At 34.2% G+C, this 22,339-nt stretch overlaps 2 protein-coding genes across 2 annotated transcripts; both read right to left on the bottom strand.

The window, feature by feature from the left end:
- Positions 1–1,678: 1,678 nt before the first annotated feature.
- Positions 1,679–8,763, bottom strand: LOC116142795 (MLO-like protein 11). Its single transcript, XM_031428200.1, has 15 exons — positions 7,970–8,763; positions 7,188–7,245; positions 6,851–7,086; positions 6,423–6,539; positions 5,695–5,755; positions 5,401–5,492; positions 4,627–4,701; positions 4,053–4,138; positions 3,878–3,927; positions 3,561–3,601; positions 3,243–3,413; positions 3,107–3,142; positions 2,640–2,707; positions 2,488–2,548; positions 1,679–2,328 (listed from the first exon to the last, which is right to left on the bottom strand). Exons 1-15 carry the CDS (start codon positions 8,096–8,098, stop codon positions 1,939–1,941), a joined length of 1,671 nt encoding a protein of 556 aa, XP_031284060.1. The 5' UTR covers positions 8,099–8,763; the 3' UTR covers positions 1,679–1,938.
- Positions 8,764–15,975: 7,212 nt separating this feature from the next.
- Positions 15,976–20,580, bottom strand: LOC116142835 (nuclear/nucleolar GTPase 2). The gene is made up of 11 exons (XM_031428250.1): positions 20,312–20,580; positions 19,855–19,988; positions 19,320–19,449; positions 19,054–19,214; positions 18,558–18,659; positions 18,367–18,471; positions 17,940–18,068; positions 17,648–17,788; positions 17,411–17,511; positions 16,955–17,012; positions 15,976–16,678 (listed from the first exon to the last, which is right to left on the bottom strand). Exons 1-11 carry the CDS (start codon positions 20,538–20,540, stop codon positions 16,295–16,297), a joined length of 1,674 nt encoding a protein of 557 aa, XP_031284110.1. The 5' UTR covers positions 20,541–20,580; the 3' UTR covers positions 15,976–16,294.
- Between the last annotated feature and the right edge of the window lie 1,759 nt (positions 20,581–22,339).

Here is a 22,339-nt window from a genome sequence, read left to right as displayed (position 1 = left end):
TGTGCTTTGGATACTAAAATGATATTTAAAAGCATGAGGTGGGAAAGTGGTATAAGCTTTTGTTCGGGTGGGAAAAAGTTGTTAACTCAACTAAAACTAGGCATGGCAATGGGCGCGGAATTCCAAGGTTGTCTCTTCGCCAGGATTTCCTTTTTGGGGGATAGGGGCGGGTAAGGACGAGTTTTAATCCCATCCTGAGGATGGGTAGGGCTTGGGCGGGGAGTGCCCTTCCCCGCTGCCTGTTCTTATATATATATAATGAGTATTTTTGAAAAATTATGCAATGCTAAACAGTTTTTGTTTTGTTTTTCAGTTGGTGTAATTGATCAAAACATAATGAGTCTGTATTTGGACAAACGCAATGCCTTAGCTTAAGTTTAGACGATTAAATTAGTGTTTGTCATGTGGGAATCTCAAGTTGAAAGAAATTAACTATTCTTTGGCTCAAATAGTTTGTTCATTTGTTTGTTTCATAATTGATGTTATGTAAAACTTAACGGGTGAGGATGAGCCTCTAAAATTCCCCATGGGCAGGATGGGGAATCCCCGTCATTCCCCGCCCCATTGCCATGCTAGCTAAAACCTTAACATATAAATTTCAGAATTGAAAAAGAATTCCTGCAGAAACAGTTGGCATCATCACTCAAACACATGAACGTAAAAGAAGCTAAAGGAATTGTCTTTGGCTAAATATATTGAAACAATCACAACACGCACGTAAACGTTCAACATGCGAGCTCCATGACCCTGGATTTTAACAACAAAATCAGGAGAGTAGTTTTGTGCTTCACTCTCTTTCTCCTCCACCACGTTGTAAAATCATTTATACCCGTAAAAGCAAATTATGCAAAGCACAAAGTTTGCAAAAAATGGCTACAACTCAAAATTTGACCCATTGCCTTCTCGTGTTGCTATGCTTGAGCTACAGTTTTGCTCACAGGGTTCTCTTGAATGATGGTAAAATAAAACAAGATAGGGATGGTGTCATCAACAATGATAAAGAGAAAATAGATAGTGTTGATGTAATCAATAATGATAAGGAAAAAATAGATAGTTTTGATGTCATCAATAATGATAAGGAAAAAATAGATGGTGTTGATGCAATGATTGAGAAAGCTGATGGAAATGGGTCAGAGACTGGAACTGGGTTTGTTTCAGGTGGTACTGTATTTGTTTCAGGAAATGGAACTGTGTTTGTTTCAGGTGGTACTGTATTTGTTTCAGGAAATGGAACTGGGTCAGCTGGAGGCATGGGTACTGGTACCGTTACAAGTTATGGAACTAATACTGGTTGTGGTATCAGTAATGCCTCCACCATTGAAATCGACCCAGCACAGCCTCAAAATGGAGGGGAAATTGAGTTCATGCCCATGCCCATGCCTAAAAATCCCAGCTCAAACTCTTCAAACCCACGAGGAGAGGATGGATCTCATGTTTAAGACTATCCCATTCCAGGAACATTTAGTTCTATAAATAATATGTAGTTTTTAATAAGTTGAAATAATAAACTCACTCAGGTTGAGCTTTCACTTTCTGCTATAAATCATTCCATTGTCTCAAGACTCTCAACTTCACACGTTATATTTTGCCACCAATTTGATGTAGAATGTGACTTAAATCATAGATGGAATGAGAAAAAAACATTTGTTAAAGAAAGATAAAGAAGATTTGATGGAAATGTAGGAATCTAAGAACTTGTATAATTACCACTATATGTTACATTTCAGTATTTGCAAGATTGTAGTTACAACTTATATCCTAGGAGTATTCTAAATGACCCTTAACCTGCCGTAATATCTGGGAAAGAGAGGAAGAGAAAAATTGTTGAGTGCTTTAGACAGAAACTATACCTGCTGCTTTCCCAGTTCGATTTAAAGCCTAAGTACACAAGACATGTATTCTTTTTTCTATTTTGTTTCGTCGATACTCGATATTCTATCATTCTCTTCTAGCGGGCATAGAATATGATCTTGAAATACCTTCTGTTAGAAAACCCGGTGGTGTAGCCGTTGAAGAAATAGATGCTGAGGGTCGAAGGAGAGGTGTACCGATTCTGCTTGATGTCTCGTTGGCAACTGGTGGGCGAGTTGTAGAATCGTTGTGAGGTTGTAACTCAATTTCATTGCCAGTGCCATGGGCAGTTTCAGGAATATCGATCAATTGATGATCATATTCTTCTAACGACATCACTGTGCTTGTGTCTGTATGTATAGTTGAATCATCGGGGAAAAGACCGTGCCTTCTCTTCCTCCTAGCTTCTTTCTTCCATCCATGGATTGTCTCCCTAATCCTTTGTGGAATCAACGCCGCCTTATAGTTTGTTCCCATCTGAAAGATATGGCAACACATTATGCAATGTCATTAAAAAATCACTTCGATTGGCCATCAAGCAGTAAACTAACTGTGGTTAAGTTCTTGCTTATGATACATTTTGACTTTGGTATCTTTGTTTCCAGAGGGAGAACTAGTTACTATTAATCTTAATACCTGTGTAACCAATGCATAGAGGGGCAGGGTACTGTAGCTGCAGAGGAACTGTCCAGCAAATCTACAAGATAAGAGCATGGGATGTAAGGTCCATAACTGCTGATATATGGTACATTTATAACAAATTACAGCTGTCTAGAATCAAATCATACCCCAAAATAAGTCGTAAGTAGACCAGAAAATGATCGTGAATAAAGCATGAATTATAGCCAAACTGCCACTGCAAATGCATCAACAAAAAGACAGCTTAGTTAAAATGCACATATCCTATATCCTTGCATATTTATTTTATCAGAAATCGGAAAAATCTTATCCAGCTTTCTGATCCCATCTTGTTCATCAAGTACTTAAAACATATCTTCCTATAACTATTTTGAAATTGCCATAATTTGTTAAATACAAACTGGTAAAAAAAGCAACACAAGTTCAGGGACCTAGTATGACACCAATAAATTCTCTTCTAACTAATAGTAGAAATTATTTTTTAAGTCAATTTGAGGTTTGCTAATGTTGAGCAGAAAACTTGGTAATTGAGTAAACTTGGTATAAAAAGCAGGTATTAGAAAAGTAATCTCCAACAGTTCAAATGATACAAATAAAGTCATGGAAGAGGATATACCCAGAACCAAAAAAATGAAGCCAGCTCAAATGCATTCTGCCAAAAGAAGCATGTTAGTTTCTCCATGCACATAACAAGGAAAACCGTTACAAAAAAATAATAATAACACATTTACAAGTTCTAATACTTTCACAACCTGGAAGAGAATGAAATGAATCAAAGACAACAATAGTTCTGGCTTATTGAACCAGAAAAGTTCATCTCTTGGTTTCAGCTTTGCTCCTGCAAAGAATCCAGTTATGCCAACATTCTCCAATGCCAAGGTCGCAATCACATGCTGTAGCTTTGTGCCCACAAGGAGAACAAGCTGCACACATGCATACCAAATCAGAATAACAAAGCATGAGAGATCATGAAGCCATCAAAAAAGTTTTCAACTAGGTCAATTTCTTTTTCATAGTCACTCTAGCTACGGCTAGAGAATTGTAAAACTAAATCTGGCTCGTATACTTACAGTGATAGGAATGATGGCAATCCAGAAATAGAGATTAGACCCTGCAGTATGGTTTAGAACCAATGAATCATGAGTTACAGTTAAAGATGACCAAATATAATTTGACCATACATTAAAAAAATAAAAAATAAAAAATTGGATATAGAATAAGACGGGAACTGCAATTTCTTTATCTAGATATAACTGCAGTTCATATCTGTGGTCGAAGTGAGCCACAGACAGCAGCAATTGAGAAAATAATAATGTAAAAGCAACAAAAACCAAGCAAGCATAAGAACAAACTCTCACAGCCTCATTTTCCATAGATAATGGCATACCTTTAACGTTGAACAGCATGAAAGCAACAACAAAACCCCACAGGGGGCCACTGCAAGAGATTGAAAAAAAGGGGCATTACTGAAAGCAAAATGTAAAAGGTATAGACTTAAGAAACACATATGTTGATCATCATACGATAACAAAAATAATCAGAAATTTGAATGTGCTCCTCACCTCACACCAACAATCCTTTGGAATTCTTCTTCCATAGAACGAATCATATAGCTGTGAAAATCATATTTTGGACTGAGGTTGTGATTCTGACATTAAAAAGAAAAACAAAAGAGTTAATATTTATAAGGCAGAGATGTTGCAAGTAAAAGGAAAGTAAAAATTCCATGATTCGTTTTCTTCATTCCAATTTTTTAAAGGCGAATAAGTTTGGAAACTAGAAGATATTCTACCTTGAAAATCAGATTTCCACAATTTTTTACAAATTTTACATAAACATTTGTTTGCATAAATGAGTATGTGTTTTGCCTTTTCGCTGATTTCTTCGAACTTTGAAATATATTTTGTGTGTATATGTGCCACTGTAGTTTTTCTTTATATACCAAAAAAGATAGTAATTATGGAGCACCATAAACACACAGATACCATCATACAATATGAAGTGGACAGATAAAAGAGTTTGTAATACAATCATGGACAATCCTAATGGAAAACAGGTCCATAAACATCCAAAAAGAATCATAGCAAAATAATTCTAGAGGAATATATGTTTCCAGCAAGTGAGCAAATTACACACCGTAATGAAGCCCTTGCGAAGAGTAAGGTAATCAGCACGAACAACTGAACGTCCAAATTGCCGGAAGAAGCAGGTCTGCAAGTTGACAAAAACATCAATCTCAGTAAAACTTACAATACCAATGGAATCACTTTAAGGTTTGACAATAGATGACAAAACGATATACATCCTTTCAGTTGGACAAGGTAAGAGATGAGCAAAAATGTATAATACACTTCTCAGATCCACTTAAGAATGTAGTTGGATTTCTGAAAGTTAATGGATTGACTACTGTGTATGGAAGTCAGCATTCACATTACTGTCTTTCTCTCTTTTCTCTTTGCTCTTCATACTTCTTTAGTAGATCCAATCATGTTATCCCCTCCATTAACCCTTCAAATGCACTTCTAAAGCATCTGGTTGGTGGTGAAAATCTATTTGCAGGATGCTGGAAGTTTACAGAATCTTAATGATTAGTATATGTGCTGAAGATATCCTTCTCCTTCCAATATCCTAGAGCAAATTCCTATTCTTCTTATCTCAATCATCTCTACATGCTATACAGTTTTTTTAGCAAAAATTTAGCCAGGAATTTTTTTTTAATTTTAGGGCTACCCAGTGTACTCAGTTTCCTGCAAATCCCTCCTCCAATTCAGAGTGCAAGTAAATTATAACTGAATGCCATTGACACTCCAGGACTGAAAGTTGTAAATAATAAGTAAAAAAAAAAAAAAAAAATTACAAAACTAAACAAAGTGTAAGTAAATGAAGAAAGAACAGAGGTTATGCACCTACCACCCAGATAAGTAAACCATTCCTGACTAAAGGATTTGATGTGTGATATCTGACAAAGGTAGTTTGCCTCCGCATTGTCATCTCTCTAATTTCTGTTACAGAAAAGAGTATAGATGGATTAATGAAATCAAGCAATGCCATATGCAAATTCTAGCACAGCAGTAGTTCTCTTAATAGGTATAAATTAAAAGCATGGGACTCAAGCAAGCAACTATATGAGAAATTCATCACAGGACCGTAACAGCAAAAGGAAATAGTCAGAGCTGACAGTTTTAAAATTGCATAGAAGCTTACCAGTTGAACAATCATGCTGATCCATATGAGCCTTATCCTCCCATAATCTCCAACTGTGAATCTGTTTCAGAAAAAAAAAAAAGGATTGAACTGTTAGTTCAAAAAATAAATAAACATGAGGATTTGATTTCAAGTTTGAGTAACCAGCCACTGAAAGGGCCAAAAATGTTTTGGTTCATAGCATACAGACAACCAAATACTAGATTTAGGGGACATAAAATACGACAAGATGCAGCTTGCAATATAAGCATATTGTTCCATCAGCATTTGATTGAGAACTTGGGTCATAGAAACTCTTTCCTTTCAAATAATCAGAACAATACATACATGTAAACTTGATTAGATGATTGCTTTTTCGTTGAGAACCATTTGCATTTTCCTCAATCAGAGGAACTTTTTAATATCACTTCACTATTTTTTTATCACAAATCTAAGCAGAAGGTGGCTCTCTAGAAGTTTCCAGTCTTATGTTTAGATGAGCCACCACATGAGAAACAATATAGAGAAAGCCTAAAGTTCAGAACTATGCAAATAATAAAATCATCCATTCTCATTATTTATTAAGGTAAGATGGACATGAAAAATTGACATTCTAAAATGCAACATAAAATTTACACAGAACAAAGCATTGATATGTCCACCAAACAGTAACCAGACAAAAAATATTTGCAACTGTAAAGGAAAACTTCTTCGCTAGGTTCACCCTGATCACAGTAAATATATCGAACCTTCACAATTGCCAACAACATAGTTAAGCAGCTGTAAGATACATGTGTGACTGCCATGACAAAGATGAAGCGGTGCAACTGCTCAAGACCTTCATATGAAACAAATGGCTCATACCCCTGCACAAAAAACAAGTTTAGAATTACCATAAATCATGTCAAATGTAAGCAGAAACATTGATAAATATTTAAAAAAACTATAAAATTAGTCAAAGAGAAACATAAAACTTCCTTTTGTATCATCATTATCACGACCACTATTACCAGCCTTTGAACCTTAAACGGTCATTTGAATAAAGGCCACGAGGAGTTTAGGTAATTCCATTGATAAAGTTTATTGACAATTTCTCTTCACAAAGACAAGTATTAAAGGATAGAACACTGAAGTTAAAAGAGTTTGTGATTTTAGTTTTTATGAATAAGTCACATGCCTTTTTGCAGGTGTTCTGATTCAATCCATTCAACATTCTCCTATATGGATGAGGAAAAAGAAAACTCGTCAACAGTTTACGGCCATCAGAAGATAAATCTTCAGTTTCTTCATCAATCTCAGCTCTGGAGCATGGAGCAAATTTACTATCATAAAACTTTGATGGAATGCAGATATTTGCTATTGTGGCTGAGGTGGCTGTTAAAAGGAGTGAAATGAATCCAAGCAGCATCATCTCTGAAGATAGAAGTTCACCAAAAATAAGCTTTTAAATAATAATAATACTATGCATACAAAGTTCTCTTATAAAGATTTGTATACAAGTCAATGCAACATACCTTCTTTCATTTTCTCCACAGCTGACAGCAAAGGCTTTCTATTAGTTTTCCGCAACCACTGTGACAGACAAAGAGCATAATTTCAAATAAGAATGGACATAACAAATTTCCAGTTTTAGCATTATCAGTTCTGCAGTCAAACAAATGCAACAATCCAATGGTTGAAATAATGAGGAAAAATTATTGAAAACCAAAACTTTTCAGCATAATCCATCCCCAAAACCTACATTCAAAGTAATCAATCAAAGTGGAATTGTTACCCAACGGCGCTTCCAATCCAAGCAGAACAAAACCAAGCAGAACAAAACACAAATCCCACAAGGAAAGAAAGAGGTTAAACATTGTCAAAAATTTGACAGCCAAAGTACATCAAAAACATAACAAAAACTTCAAAATATAATTTATCATGCAAAAATTAAAGATTGAAAGATTCCTACTAACTAAAGAAATTTATAGCGACTCTGAATCTATTTTGACAAAACACTCTTCTAGCCTATAAACAGTGAAGGATACCACAAAAGTTCAATTTCTAAAATGGAGAATTATGACACAGAGAAAACAAAAGATATAAAACAAGATTTAACACTTCAACCTAATATTAGCAACAAAGTAAAGCCCTAAAAATTGGTATATTTAGATTCAACAAAGACCCTCCAGCTCCACAGAGAAGTCAACAAAACAAAGCAAACCCAATTTAAATTCTTCACAATGAAAAATATAAGAACAAAATAACAAACTTAACCATAAACACATGCTTAAGTGATATAAATAAAACTACTTACATTGCTTAGGCGGTGGATTGAGCGCTCCACAAGCAAAGAAACAACCACAAAGATGGTCAACACAGTAGCAACAGACCATGTTGGCGTTAAAGCCAATGAACGCAATTCCTTGTTATTATCCACTTCCATTCTAAACAAATCCTACTAAAAAACCGCTATATTTTCCTCAAATCTCACAGCCAAAAAACACTATTTTCCCCTACACCCTCCAAAAAAATAGCTTTCTTACAACAAAAAATGTGAGCTTGAGCACCGAAAGAAACTTGAAACGCGTTTACAGCAAGAGAAAACGCGCAAAAACGACGTCACTTTGTGTCTCTGAAATTAACTTCGATCTGTGTACTATTAACTACCACTATTAACTCTTTATCTTCCAGTCTTCACAAAATTAAACAGCCATCTGCTTCTTCCTTCAAGACAGCTCTTTTTGCAGTTCTTGGACATGAACTCAATCTCATGTGAGCTTGAACCTGCTACATTCACATCAGATTGGTCTTGGAACTTGGAACAAGACAGAAATGAGATTCCAAGGTGAAAGATTCTAGGTTCAAAACTGAGCACAGTTGTTTGAAGAACATGTGTGAGGTTAGAGAAGTGTAGACTTTGCTGTAAAGAAAATGTTTCTAAAAAGCAATACCGCAGAGTTTTTCTCTGAATTTACGTATTATTTAATTCAAAAAAGAAAAAGAGTAAAAAGCGCAATGAACCTTCACTGGAAGAATCTCAGAGTTCTTTTTTTTTTAAATAATAATTTTTGTGGTAAGTCAGAGTTACAGAGATCTCTTCCTACTCCAGTTGGCTGTTTTTAGCTGTTTACAACGTACACGAGAAAGTCCTGAATAATAAAAACGCAATTGACAGGGACGATGTATAACGACGTCGTTTTATAGCGGGTATCTAAGTATAAATTAATATTTAGAATAAAAAATCACCGCTTTTTATGCGTAACTAGGAACATGCAGTGACCCGACGCACTAGAATCTCACTAGATTCAAACAAAAATATTCAACAATTAAATATTATTACTAATAAAATCAACTTTAATATTTTTTTATAATGATGCTGGAGGTTTTTCTTTTTTGTTCAATTTATACATACCTCAATTAAATTATAAAATAAAACTTTAATTCCTATTGTATATTTATAAGAAAATAATAAAATCCTAATTCATAATGTATACAAATATTTATAATTAAAAATTGTGAATAATTATTAGGTATACGAAGTCCTAAATATTTTTTTAAGTTAACAAATTATATATTAAAATTATTACATGTATGACGTAAGCGGCATCGCATGCAGAGGCCGCAATCAGTGTATAAAAAGATTTTAATTATTAAAAATAAAAAAATAAAAACGGTGTCACAAGAGGAGCTTGCAAAATGTAACATGTGATATGCTGGTAAGATTAATCCTTAAAAAGTCAAAGTCCACTTAACATGTATATATTTTGTCCTATTAGGTTAGGATAATATTGAAACAAAATATAAAAAAAAAAAAAAAGATAAAAGAAAAAGTATGTATATTAAAAAAATTAGATTTTAATTAAAGCAAATTTAATTTAACCCATAGCATGGGACGTCAAGGATAAACAAATGTGTGAATGGATGGGTATGAATTGAATTAATTCTTTTGGACTTTATAATAAATTAATAATTTGACAATAAAAGTGAGTATTAATAATTTAAATGCAGTATGGACTATAGAATATAATTTTCTAGACGTACTTTAAGGAGAAATTAACGTATTAAAATACTACAAGTCACATTCAAGTTGGTCAAATCATATGCTAATTAATTAAAGAAACCTCTTTAAACATCACTTTTAATCAAAAAAGCAAAATTGGGATTCCACGCCAAAATTATTGTTAATCATAATCAAAAATAAATAACCATCACTAATCATTCCACGTGCCATGCAATTAGCGATACTTAGTTGTTTAATATATCTCTTCTACTTTTAAAAGTGTGTGAATCATTCTTTCTTTAATTTTATTTTGTTACTTTTTTTTTTTTTTTTTTTTTTTTTTTTAAGAATAACTTTTTTATACCTCAATTAAATCTCTGAAACCTAATCACTATTGATTGGATAAGAATTGTAAGGATCACCCTTATTAGTGTATAAGAGGATTCAAACTCATGAGTTCGTAAAATTTTATTTTACTCTTTTACTATCAAGACATCTAGTGATTATTTACTAATATATTTTTATGTCAATTAGTTAGCTTATAAACCAATGAATTATATTTAATACATGATTATTTATTAGTATCATAATTTTAAGTAAAAGAAGAAAAAATAGATTGATATTAACTTTAAACGTATTTATTGTAATTTATAAGTGGGTATTGTTTTAATAGTATTGCGAACACATGGTGTTGACTAAGTGGTTTATTCAATGCAAGAATATCAAATTCATATTTTCATTTATTAATTTTCTACCTATTGAATTAATGTTGGTATTATAAAGTTTGGTTTAGACCCACATAATCAAATTAATTTTCATTTTAATTTAATGAGAAAATACCAACCACAACCAAGGGGTTAGCCTAGTAGTCAAAAGAAGGTTTACTGCTTTAATTAACTTTTTGGGTTCGAATAGTGAGATCACCTATCACATTGTGACTCACTTGACCCTTTAGGTTTGTATGGTGTTCAAAGGGTCATAAGATATAATTAAGACGTGCACAAATTGACTCGAACACCCTGATCACCAAAAGGAAAAAAATTAACCAACCGCCCTGTTATAAGAAAAAACTTAAAAGTAAAGCACAAGCAAAATGACATCATTAAAGAGTAATTAGTTGATAAATGATGATTAATTCAAGTGGGTTAACTAATTTACAAGTTACTAAAAAGTTTTAAGTAATTAATTATATGTTTTAATCTCTTAATTAAAGGTGGGTTTGATGAAGTTGATGGCTTCCTAATTTGGTGGTATAAATGAGACATTGAAAATTGGAAAGCTCATTAATTTGCGGAAAAAAATTCAAAGTGAAATCAATACCAATTTAATTATTATGTCTTGTTTCTAGTTTCTATACGCATATAAAGGAGAGATTGGCGCCTTGAATTGAACCCACTTCCACCCATCAAAACCAAATTAATTAATTAAACATAAACATAAAAAAAAATAAAAAATAAAAAATAAAAAAAAAGCAAAATGGGTTCCGCCCTATATAATTAATAAAGTAAACGAGCCAGAATGATGTTTTTTAACCCAAAAAGTTTCTAAATACCAATTTATTTTCATCCAAAGTTTATATTTTGTTAATACCGAAAATAAATTTTATTTTTTCAGTTGACGTTTGACGAGTTACTATGAGCCAAGGTTAGACGGGTTTGTAAAGTAAATGCTAGTGGATTAAATGGTGATCACTAATTGAATATTCGCCGTGGAATCAACCGAAAATTAGCTAAGAATAGAAAATCTTAGCTTTGTGATGGTTAGAAATCAGTGAGAAATTAAGTACCGGAGTGAGAGGGGTTTTATAGAGAGGAGACCAAAGTTTCAAATGGTGGTGATGGAGAGAATTTTCGTCGTTAGAATCGGTTTTAGATAGTAACAGAATATTAACTTTGGGTGAAAAAGTGGTATTTTAAAACTTTTTGGATGAAAAAGTGTCATTAAGGGAAACCTTGGGTGGGAAAAAGTCATTTACTCATAATTAATAATATATTAGTTGCATATTATTGTTCTTAACAACCACAACACATGATACAATGTATTCCACATGCAATGCAACTCAGTGAACGATTACCTAGCCGCTTGTGCATATTTTAATTTGGCCTTTCTTTATTTAAGAAATGTAACATTACTCTTAATTCCCTTCATTAAACATTAATTAATCTGAAACCCTTTTTTTTAGACTATCATAATACTCTTCAAAAAAGCAAAGGCTCCGTTTGGTTCAAGATTGGGAATACTACTCTTGGTATTCCCAAAAAAGTTAAACAGTAAAATACCCAAAATCTCTCATTTTTGGGAATACTATTTTCAATATTATTTAATTTTTTTTTAAACCCTCTAAATTTGTTAATTTAATTAAATACCCCTAAATATTTTTTTTAAAATTATAAAAACACCCCAACAATCCACATTTACCAGATTCCGGCCACCACTACCGAAAAATGGCCGGAATCTGGTAGGATGGCGCACTACCGGTTGAATCTGGCGGTAGTGCGCCGATCTAGCCTTTTCCGGCCAGATCCACGGTGGATCTGGCCGGAAAAGGCCATATCGGTGCATGACCGGCAAGATCCAACCGGTCATGCGCCCATAAGGCGACTCCGGCCACCTCCGGTGGTGGTCGCCGGCTGGGGGTGTTTGAGGGTGGGTTAGGGGTATTTTTGTTAACTTTTAATGTTTTATTATAGGGGGTATTTTGTAAAAAAACAAACATAAAGGGTATTTTATTATTTTATAAATTCTACATCGTAATACCCGCCCAATTCAATTTTTTTTTTAACTTTTTTCAAAAAACTTTTCCCAAAACCCCTAAATTTTGAACCAAACGGAGCCAAAACTATTATCAATGAAGGAAGAATATCACAATTTTTGTTCAATAAGATTTCTATAATCAAATCACTAGCCTTATGGTCGGATGACAATATTTTAACCATCTAGATAGGTTATCCAGAGATCTTGTGTTCGAGTCCTACAAAGTATTCGTCTAAGCCTAGCACATTTGTAACTTATTTGACCCATTAGACTTATAGGATATTCAATGGACCACAGAGAGCCAGGGATTAGTTAAAAAAATCTATGAGATCACAACATATAATTTTGTTTTATATAATACGCTTAATTGATAATTAATAAATATGATTAGATAGAAATATGTTATGATTTATTATAAAGTTAAAAACTATAAACTTATTGAAATTTGATATTGTTATGCTTGAAAAAGTAGGGCTGACCAAAGCCCTGTTAGCGTAAGTAGTCAGAGCTTAGGTAAGTCCAGCAGCCGTTCAGATGCAGCCACGTCGTGCGCTGACGCAAGAGGCGTGCTCCTGCCAGTGCAGTAGGTGTGCGTCAGGCTGGTGAAAGGCTGGAGGTGATACACGTGTCCAATCCCTGCAAGACTCCAGCAAATCACTCGAATAGGTGAATAACGGGGCACAAGAAAGGATGTGGACGGCAATCTGACCCACTCCATGATTTATTAATCATTACCTCAATTCATCCCACTATAAATAAATGACTCATCTCCCATTTATGGGATTAGCTAAATTCTCTTTAGAATAGCATACTCATTTTCTCTTTGTAATCACTTTTAGATCAGCTCACTGAACGCGACCTAACCTCAGTATATTAATACAATATCAATGGACGTAGGAGTCGCTTGTTTAAGCATCCGAACCACTTTAAATATTATTCTCCATTTCTTATCCATTCTCATACCCTCATTCGCGTGTGTCTTCTGAGTTAATTCAACATTTCACACGTGCGTTTAGTTGGTATCAAAATCAAGCATCAACAGATATAATAACAAAAATCTCTATTGTTTGTAAACTTTCACTAAATTATTATAAAATATATTATTACGAGTTAATAAATATTTACTAAATTACCCTCTTATCATTTATTTATGTTCTTTTTAAAAACATTAGGGATATTTATGTTATTCAATCAAACCTCGCGGAGGATTATGGCCATTAAATCTTTGTTTGCTTCAACGAAGGAGACCCATGAGCATTTGTACTTTTTACTTAAATTGAATCATTTTATGATTTACTATATATCTGGATGGTCTTCATTAAAGGGTCCTAAAACTTTCCCTATCAATATTATTCAATCCACTGCGGAAATGGTAGTTGGATTTCCATTTCTTCAACAGAGGGAATCTAAACAAGTTTCTAATTATCGATCTGAAATGACTCTACAATGTGCACTTGTATGCAGTGTCGATTGACCAAGTGAAATTTTGTCTAAAAAGCTAAATTGAAGATGGTGACAATTGACAAGAACACAGTAGCTGCCGCCCATGCAAAACTTAGCACATATAACTGTGACCCTCTTTTTGTATCTACAGGTCCCCAGGATCAGGCTGCTTCTTCTGTTCAGCTACAACGACATTTATCGCCACCAGCTTTAATTTGCATGTAACTTAGCAGAACCCAGCTGTGACTGACTCAACTTACCTAACCATTGATTTGAACCTCCGTGCCACCCATTATTTGCAGCTCTTTGAAAAGACTTTTGAGGGTTGCTGTTTGTAGGATGTAACAGCTCCAGTTCTCTCACATGGATAGCTTTTCCTTTTTAGAGCATGCTTCAGAGGTACGATAATGAATGTCATTTATACATTAATGGAACGGCAGATATTGAATATCATCGTACACTTACAAGACGGTAGTTTGTTACCGTACACCCGTCATGAGAAGGCTTTTAAAATAATCTACCATACAAATAATATTGGTGCGTTTAACTTATTGTTTTTATCCATATTCTGGATCCTATTCTTCAAATATTGTTTGGTACGTTATTATCAAAATATTAGTCTATTTTTTTAAATTATTTTTAGACCTTATAAGTTTATTAATTTCATTAAATACCCCCTAGAAAAAAAGTTTAAAAACTAACAAAAACACCCTCATCTGCCAATACTTGCCAGATTCTGACAACCACCGTCGGTGATAGCCGGAATCTATCAAAACAGTCACAACACCACCAAAAATTGCCGATGATGGCCAGATCTGGCATTTTCTAGCCAGATCCGTTCTTGGCCATCGTTGACAGACAACGACGGCCATATCTTTGGCCGTCGCTTTCGGCCAAAGATGGCCTTTTTCGGCCTTCGAAGGCCACATCCTCCCTTAGATCTGGCCTTTTCCGACCAGGTCCGTGGTGGATAAGGCCAGAAAAGGCCATACTGATCGAATACAGTCTAGATCCGACAGGTATGTGTGGCCATTTCTATTTTCCGGTCAGATTCCGACGGTGGTGACCGGAATCTGACACTATAGGTGGTAACGATGTTTTTGTCATTTTACAATATTTTAATATATTAAGGTATTTATTAAATTAGCAAACCTTGGAGGCTTTTTCATAAATTTTTAAATTTTATCGCATAATACTCCCTTATCCAATTATCCAATACCATCCCCAAAATCCTACCCAAAATAATAAACCAAACGCACCCGTTATGTTTCCATACAATTAAATCATACAAATAAACAAAAAACCAAAAACAAAATAATAATTTTCCATAAATTTTGTACAATGACTCAATCATAAACAAAACATTATTATTACCGTTAATCCGTCATGAAAAGGGTTTTATGGAATTACTTTATAAATGCTNCTACAATGTGCACTTGTATGCAGTGTCGATTGACCAAGTGAAATTTTGTCTAAAAAGCTAAATTGAAGATGGTGACAATTGACAAGAACACAGTAGCTGCCGCCCATGCAAAACTTAGCACATATAACTGTGACCCTCTTTTTGTATCTACAGGTCCCCAGGATCAGGCTGTTTCTTCTGTTCAGCTACAACGACATTATCGCCACCAGCTTTAATTTGCATGTAAATTAGCAGAACCCAGCTGTGACTGACTCAGCTTACCTAAACCATTGATTTCAATCTCCGCGCCACCCACTATTTGCAGCTCTTTGAAAAGACTTTTGAGGGTTGCTGTTTGTAGGATGTAATAGCTCCAGTTCTCTCACATGGATGGTTTTTCCTTTTTAGAGCATGCTTCAGAGGTATGATAATGAATGTCATTTATATATTAATGGAACGGCAGATATTGAATGTCATCATACACTTACAAGACGGTAGTTTGTTATCGTAAAACCATCATGAAAAGGCCTTTACGATGAATTTACAACAATAATCTCCTCTAAAAAATAATATTATGCTTATAACTGAATCATACAGCTAAATTATACAAACTATAAAAAAAACACAAAACAGAATAATCATTTTACATAAATTTTATGCAAATTTTTTATCGTTTGTATAACCCAGTCATAAACAAAATATTATTGCTACCAAAAATCCATCATGAAAAGGGTTTTATGGAATTACTTTATAAATACTCAAATTTGTCTACACTTTTTGCTAGAACCCAATGGCTCAACCAAACTCACGAAAGGAAACGAAGACACAAGTCTCTCTAATTTAGCTTTGGGCTTGATGAGAACGCCTATAAACTAACAACTCACTTGGAATACTAGCAATTTCACTTAATTTAAAATTAAATATTAAAAAAGAAAAGATTACAAAACTGAATTTTCCATTTTCTTTTTCATATAAAAATAACCCGGTTTTCTCAGGCTTTTTCATCTGTTTGCTAGGACAGCAATCTAGGAGTCACTTGTTTAAGGCTGATCTTCATCTATTTCAGTGTCAGAAGATGAAAGCTGATCTTCATCGTTAGAGGCTGCAGGATGATCATCAGTGTCATCATCGCTAGCTTGAGGATGATTTGCTGTCTCAAGTTCAACATTCAATTCATCCTCACTGAAGAGATCCTTCTGAACAGGAACACTTTTTTCCTGCTGGGACAACATCACAGAATTGATGACTTTGAGAGCCGCAGATGCTTGATTACTATCTGCAACTGCCTCCTCAGTTATCCCATACACATTGGGTTCATCCGTGGATTCATCTTGTCGTGGAGGCGGAACAAAGAAAGGAATCTTACCTCTCTGCCAGTCATGAAGGATCATCTTTGCCGCTGTCATTACATCAGGTTCACCACCCTGGACACCCATATCAAATATGAACTCAAGCCAGTGAAAATGCTGATGGTTTTACTTAATCCATAATCTCCTAGTTATATTTTTGTGACAAGATATTTTTGAATGACATGCATAAAACCACCATGGATGAATACAGCTTTAAGTTTTTGAAAAAGAAAAATTGATAAAGAGGAGACTCCCTAGATGCAATCCTAATCGAGGGTTTTACCAAAACTTTCAGATGGTATAATCATAAATTCTGAAATCAATATCTAGAATAAAGATGGGGAAACATACCTTCAAAAGCTTACCAGTTGATTTGCAGAGCTGAAGTAGAAAATCGTTTTCGTCTTTCCTGACAAAAGAAATAAACAAAGGTTAGTTTTCTATATTGCAACTCTTCAAAAGATTAAATCAACTGAAAATAGTTATCATATTACGGTAAAATGAAAATTTGGGACTCTGCATTGTTTGCTAAAAGTCATAATTATGGTTCACACAAACCAAGACCATTTAAAAACTTACAATTATCAAAATATCACAGAGAAAACATAGTAAGAAATGGACTAGGCCAGTTTTCTCACATATTATGGCAAGGTTTAGTTTTATTATTTTCCCAATCAAGTTTCAACAAAAAGTGTACATCTAATGCATAGAAGAAAACGCAAGGAAAAGCCTTAATGCTCTGGAAATTTCATGAAGAATGAAACACAAATACTAATAACTCCAATTATAGACAAAAACGAAGCTTACCAGTCTGCTATCTTATATGCTCTCTTGAGGTGCTCCTTCTTGACACGTTTTAAGACTTCTCCTATGTGTTCAGCAGCATCCTCCAAATTTGTTACACGGACCTTGAAAGGGCAAAAATCGTCCAAAATTAAATACGCATAACTTATACAGCACAAAACACTTCAACAAAACAAACAAAGAAACAAGGGATACTACATTTTTAATTTGATTGGATTAAACAAATACAAGGAAACTTACCACTCCCTTTAGTACAATATCTGTTTCAGTGTCTTTACTCTGATAAACAACTCCAGGACAGTCAATCAAGAAGATCCTTTTTGTGAGTGTTATATACTGCCACACCTTAGTCTCCCCCGGAATAGGAGCAACCTTGCATACCTTGTAAAAAGAGAATTAAAGAAACAAATTTATCAATAATTGAACCGGATTACCATCACACACCAAATCACCATTGGACAGAATATAAAGCAATTCCCACCACTACAAAGACTAATACATCAGAAGCTTTAGAAGAGAAGAGGACTGTTACATTCTTTGTACGCAGTGTGTTGATAACTGACGACTTTCCAACATTGGGATACCCAACAAAACCAACAGATATAGCCTGCTTGTCACTCTTTAAGCGGGCAAATTGTCTCAAGACTGATAGCAGAGAACCCTGAACAAACAGAGGTTAAAAATTAGGAAAGCAACTTCAAGATCAGAAACAAAAGATGAAGCAACACCATAAAGAGTAACATTGTGCAAGAAGCAAGCTTTTTGTGCAAAGTCTTCACCCTGCATTCAATTCTCAATGGGATATAGAATTGAAAGCAAGTTCAATTTAATCACTACACAGATGCTTGGAATGATGGGAATCACAGTATTCCAAGAAGTGGAAGGACATGGGAGATTCCCATATAATAGTAGTAGTATGACTAGTATACATCAAAATTAAATGAATACATTCAATTTACCTTGCCAAAAGACTTATTGATGCTAGCATGAAAGGCTAAACTCGGATATTCCTTGGATAATACTCTAAGCCATCCTTTCGTAGCCCAAGCAGGAATAAGATCACACTGTCAAAAGAGAGATTTTAACAAAAACTCAAGGGAAAAAAGGGAAATACTGAGAATCTCAAATGAATATGAAATTTGTAACTGACCTTGTTTAACAGAAGAATCATGTGTTTATGCTTGCAATGCTCCTTCAAATGCCTCTCTAAATGATAACATCTAGTACCTTGAGGATCTCTGGCATCCAAAACCTGCAACAGAAAAGATAAAAATAGATGGAAAACAGGTTTCATATTTATTTATGATCTCTTGTAGCTACAGCAGAAAAATTCTGGTTGCTCATCCCCTCATCATCTCATGGATCAGCTTGAGAAATATCTAATTATTTTGATTATCTAGAACAAGTAAAATTGTTTAAATGGGCAAACAAATGTTCTCACCTATTGGTAGCAATATCTTCTACAAGATACAATTACAACTATTGCGTATCATGAGTTCACAGAAAAAAACCAAAAGGACCTCCAAAGTTTAATATCATGTCCTAACAAATTGCAAGTTAATGAACTCATGTAACATGCACAAATAATTCACTTGCTTTCTCTTTTTTAAATTAATTATAAAAAAAAGAAGCAGAAGAAACATCACCTGAACAACAACATCTGATGAATCTATTACTTTGTACAGTTCACCCCATATACGCTTACTTTGACCCTTCTCAAACATTGTATGCCGAACCAGATCCCTAAATCCATCTCCCTCATTTCCTTCTGCAGATGTACTAGCACCATACTTCTGCTCAAAGGCATCTACAGAGTTAAAAAAACCAAATTCATGAATTGCAAAATAATTTAAGCTTTGAGATCAAGAAAATGAAAAGAAACAACACAGTGATAATAGCAACAATGATTTACCTTGAGAACCATCAGCTCTCTTAACTAAAGAGTCATAATCTGTTGCCAATAGCTTTGGACGCTTTCTCTTTCCTTTTGGTCCAAATGCATCTTTAAAAGGCTCAGTATCAAGAAGGTGAACTCTGGCTTGCTGTACACATCAATCAAGAAGGAAAGAAAAACAAATAAGCAAATGACAATAAGAAACTTTCAAACTCAAACTGTGCTCTATATCAACATCCATTTGAGAAAATAACACATTAGAATATTAACATTAGATATCTCCTGACTGCCAACTTAATCATACTAGCTTCCCATATATTACCGAGAACTCTTAACTCATGAACCGTCAAAATTGGGAAAATGTTTATTAACCATATTTAGACTAGACAAATGCATCTTGCACAGCTTCATAAACTTATAAGTCATGGGGTTCCATCTCCTAACACATCTATACATCTCAACCTTGAATGAACAATGGGTTAAGATATTGAAAACAAGATACCAGAAGGACTAAAATGATATTTTAGGAACTCCTAGAGTAACAGATTCGTACCTTCTGGTGATCGTTCAGGAGAGAAAATGGCAACTTTTTCTCCCTCAAAATGACATTATAGCTACTTGACATTCGGCTTTGGAGCTCCTCGCGAAAGAATTCAAGCTCTTTCTGATTTACAACACGTGTATTCCCTAAAAGAAAAAAAGGCAAAATTGGATAAAAGAACCGTCCGCAATCAGCATTTTGACATACTATAAATCAGAAGCATCTATACTAGCTAGCAATGAAATTAGCATTTCAAAGTGCTTTTGAAACCACTAAAAGCGTTTTCACATATTCATTTTATACTGTTTAGCTGCTATGCATCAACTTGGAAGTTCCTTCAGCATGAACACTACACTACATTAGTGCTTTTTTCAGAAAGCTTATAAACCGAAAAGCGTTTCTAAAAAAAAAACACTTTTTACATAAATTATAAATAACTGACAAAATAGTGCATAGTAACTGGACTTACCAAACCAACGGCGGTCAGGTTGTATGCGAGTGTTGGGCAACTCCTTAGACTGTAACTCATGCTTCAAAACTTTTCCTTTACGGTCGCGTTTTGGCCTCGTATTGTACATCTTGAGGCGGCGAACCGTAGAGGCGCTACGGCTGCCCGTTTTCCCATCCGTCCGGTTCGCATCGAGCGAGTGCTTCGGCTTACCCGACACATTGACTTTCTTCTCTTTCGTCTTCACCATCTCTGCGTACTTTACCCCACCCTACAAAATTAGGGTTTTTGAAGAGGGAGAAGACGGTGTTCGGTGAATGATATTTGTATGCGGCTGGATCGGATTTGGGTCTGTTGAACGTTGGCCCAATTTCTACTTTTGGACTTCGAATTGGGCTTCTCTATTTTTCTTCAGTTTATCGGGTTGAGCTTACAACCCGAAATTGAAGAACGTAGCCGAAAATTTTACGAATTTTTTTAGTTAAATTACGAAATAAGCTTTAATGTATAAGATTTATAAAATAAAAAACTATTTAAAAGGTTTTTTTTTTTTTTTTGTGTTTTTGACAAATTAAAATATGATTTTTTTTTTAAATTAGTTTAATAAATAAGATATTTCATCCAACTTTTTCTCTGTTTTTTCCGTTAACAACTCTATCCTTAAAGTGATTTTATTCTCTAAATAAGTATTAGAAATTAAATTTCATAATTTTTTTAAACTAACAATAAATAAATTAATTATATTTTATTAAAGAAATTAAGAAATAAAATATATTTATATAAGAATAATAAATGTATATAAAAATTATTTTAATTAAAAAAAATTCTTTTACTCTAACACTAAAGTCGGACTAGTGCTAGGCTTCTAAAGTTGATTAGACTCTACCGACTCGTATATATACCCGTATTCTCAATCTTATTCTTCAAATATTATTTAGCACATTATTCCAGAAATATTAGTCTATTTTTTAATTACTTTTAGATCTCATAAGTTTATTAATTTCATAAATACCCCAAAAAAGTTTAAAAATTAACAAAAAAACCCCCGTCCACCAATACTTGCCAGATTCCGGCAACCACCGCTGGTGGTAGCCGAACTCTCTCACAATAGTCACACCACCACTGGAAATAGCCGGTAATGGCCAGATCTACAGTGGATCTGGCCATCGTTGACAGACAACGACGACCATATCTTTGGCCATCACTGACGGCCAAAATGGAATTTCTCGGCCGTCGACGGCCACATTCAACCTTAGATCTGGCCTTTTCCGGCCATATCCATGGTGGATATGGCCGAAAAAGTCCATGGATATGGCCGGAAAAGGTCATATCGATTGAATACCCACCAAATCCGATCGGGTATGTGTGGTTATCCAATTTTCTGTCAGATTCTGACGGTAGTGACCAGAATCTGGCACTGCGGGTGGTAGGAGTGTTTTTGTCATTTTACAATATTTTAATATATTGGGGTGTTTATTAATTTAACAAACCTTGGGGGTTTTTTCATAAATTTTAAAATTTTACCTCGTAATACTCCCCTATCCAACTATCCCCAAAATCCTATCCAAAATAATGAACCAAACGCACCCAAAATTACTTTTTCTAATTGTTAGGGTGGACAGTGTAAAAATAAAAAGAAATGAGATGAAAAGTGTTATTTATTAAACCAATTTAAGGAGGTTAGATTTTAATTTAACTCTTAAAAAGATATCTTAAATAAATATTTCTTTATAAAAAGAGTAAAGTACATTTTTCACCTAACGTTTAGCGAAATACCAAGTTCTCACCTGGTTTCATAAATTCTAAATCCCCACCCTTAAATTAACAGATTTTCGTTCCTTTTATCAGTTAAAGGCTAAAATAGTCATTTATTATATTTTAATATTTTCATTTACTAAATTCCAGATTCTGATTCTGTGCACTCTCTTTTCCTCCACCATGCTCTCTCTCCCTTTGTTCCTGTCGTTTTCTCCCTCTCTCTACACTCTTTCTTCTTTGTCACTCTCTGTTTATTCTCAATATCTACAGTTTCTTTTGTATCTGCCTATG

Source organism: Pistacia vera, unplaced genomic scaffold (genome assembly GCF_008641045.1).
Source record: "Pistacia vera cultivar Batoury unplaced genomic scaffold, PisVer_v2 Contig42, whole genome shotgun sequence".
NCBI lineage: Eukaryota > Viridiplantae > Streptophyta > Magnoliopsida > Sapindales > Anacardiaceae > Pistacia > Pistacia vera.
This window is presented reverse-complemented; position numbering and strand designations above follow the sequence as displayed.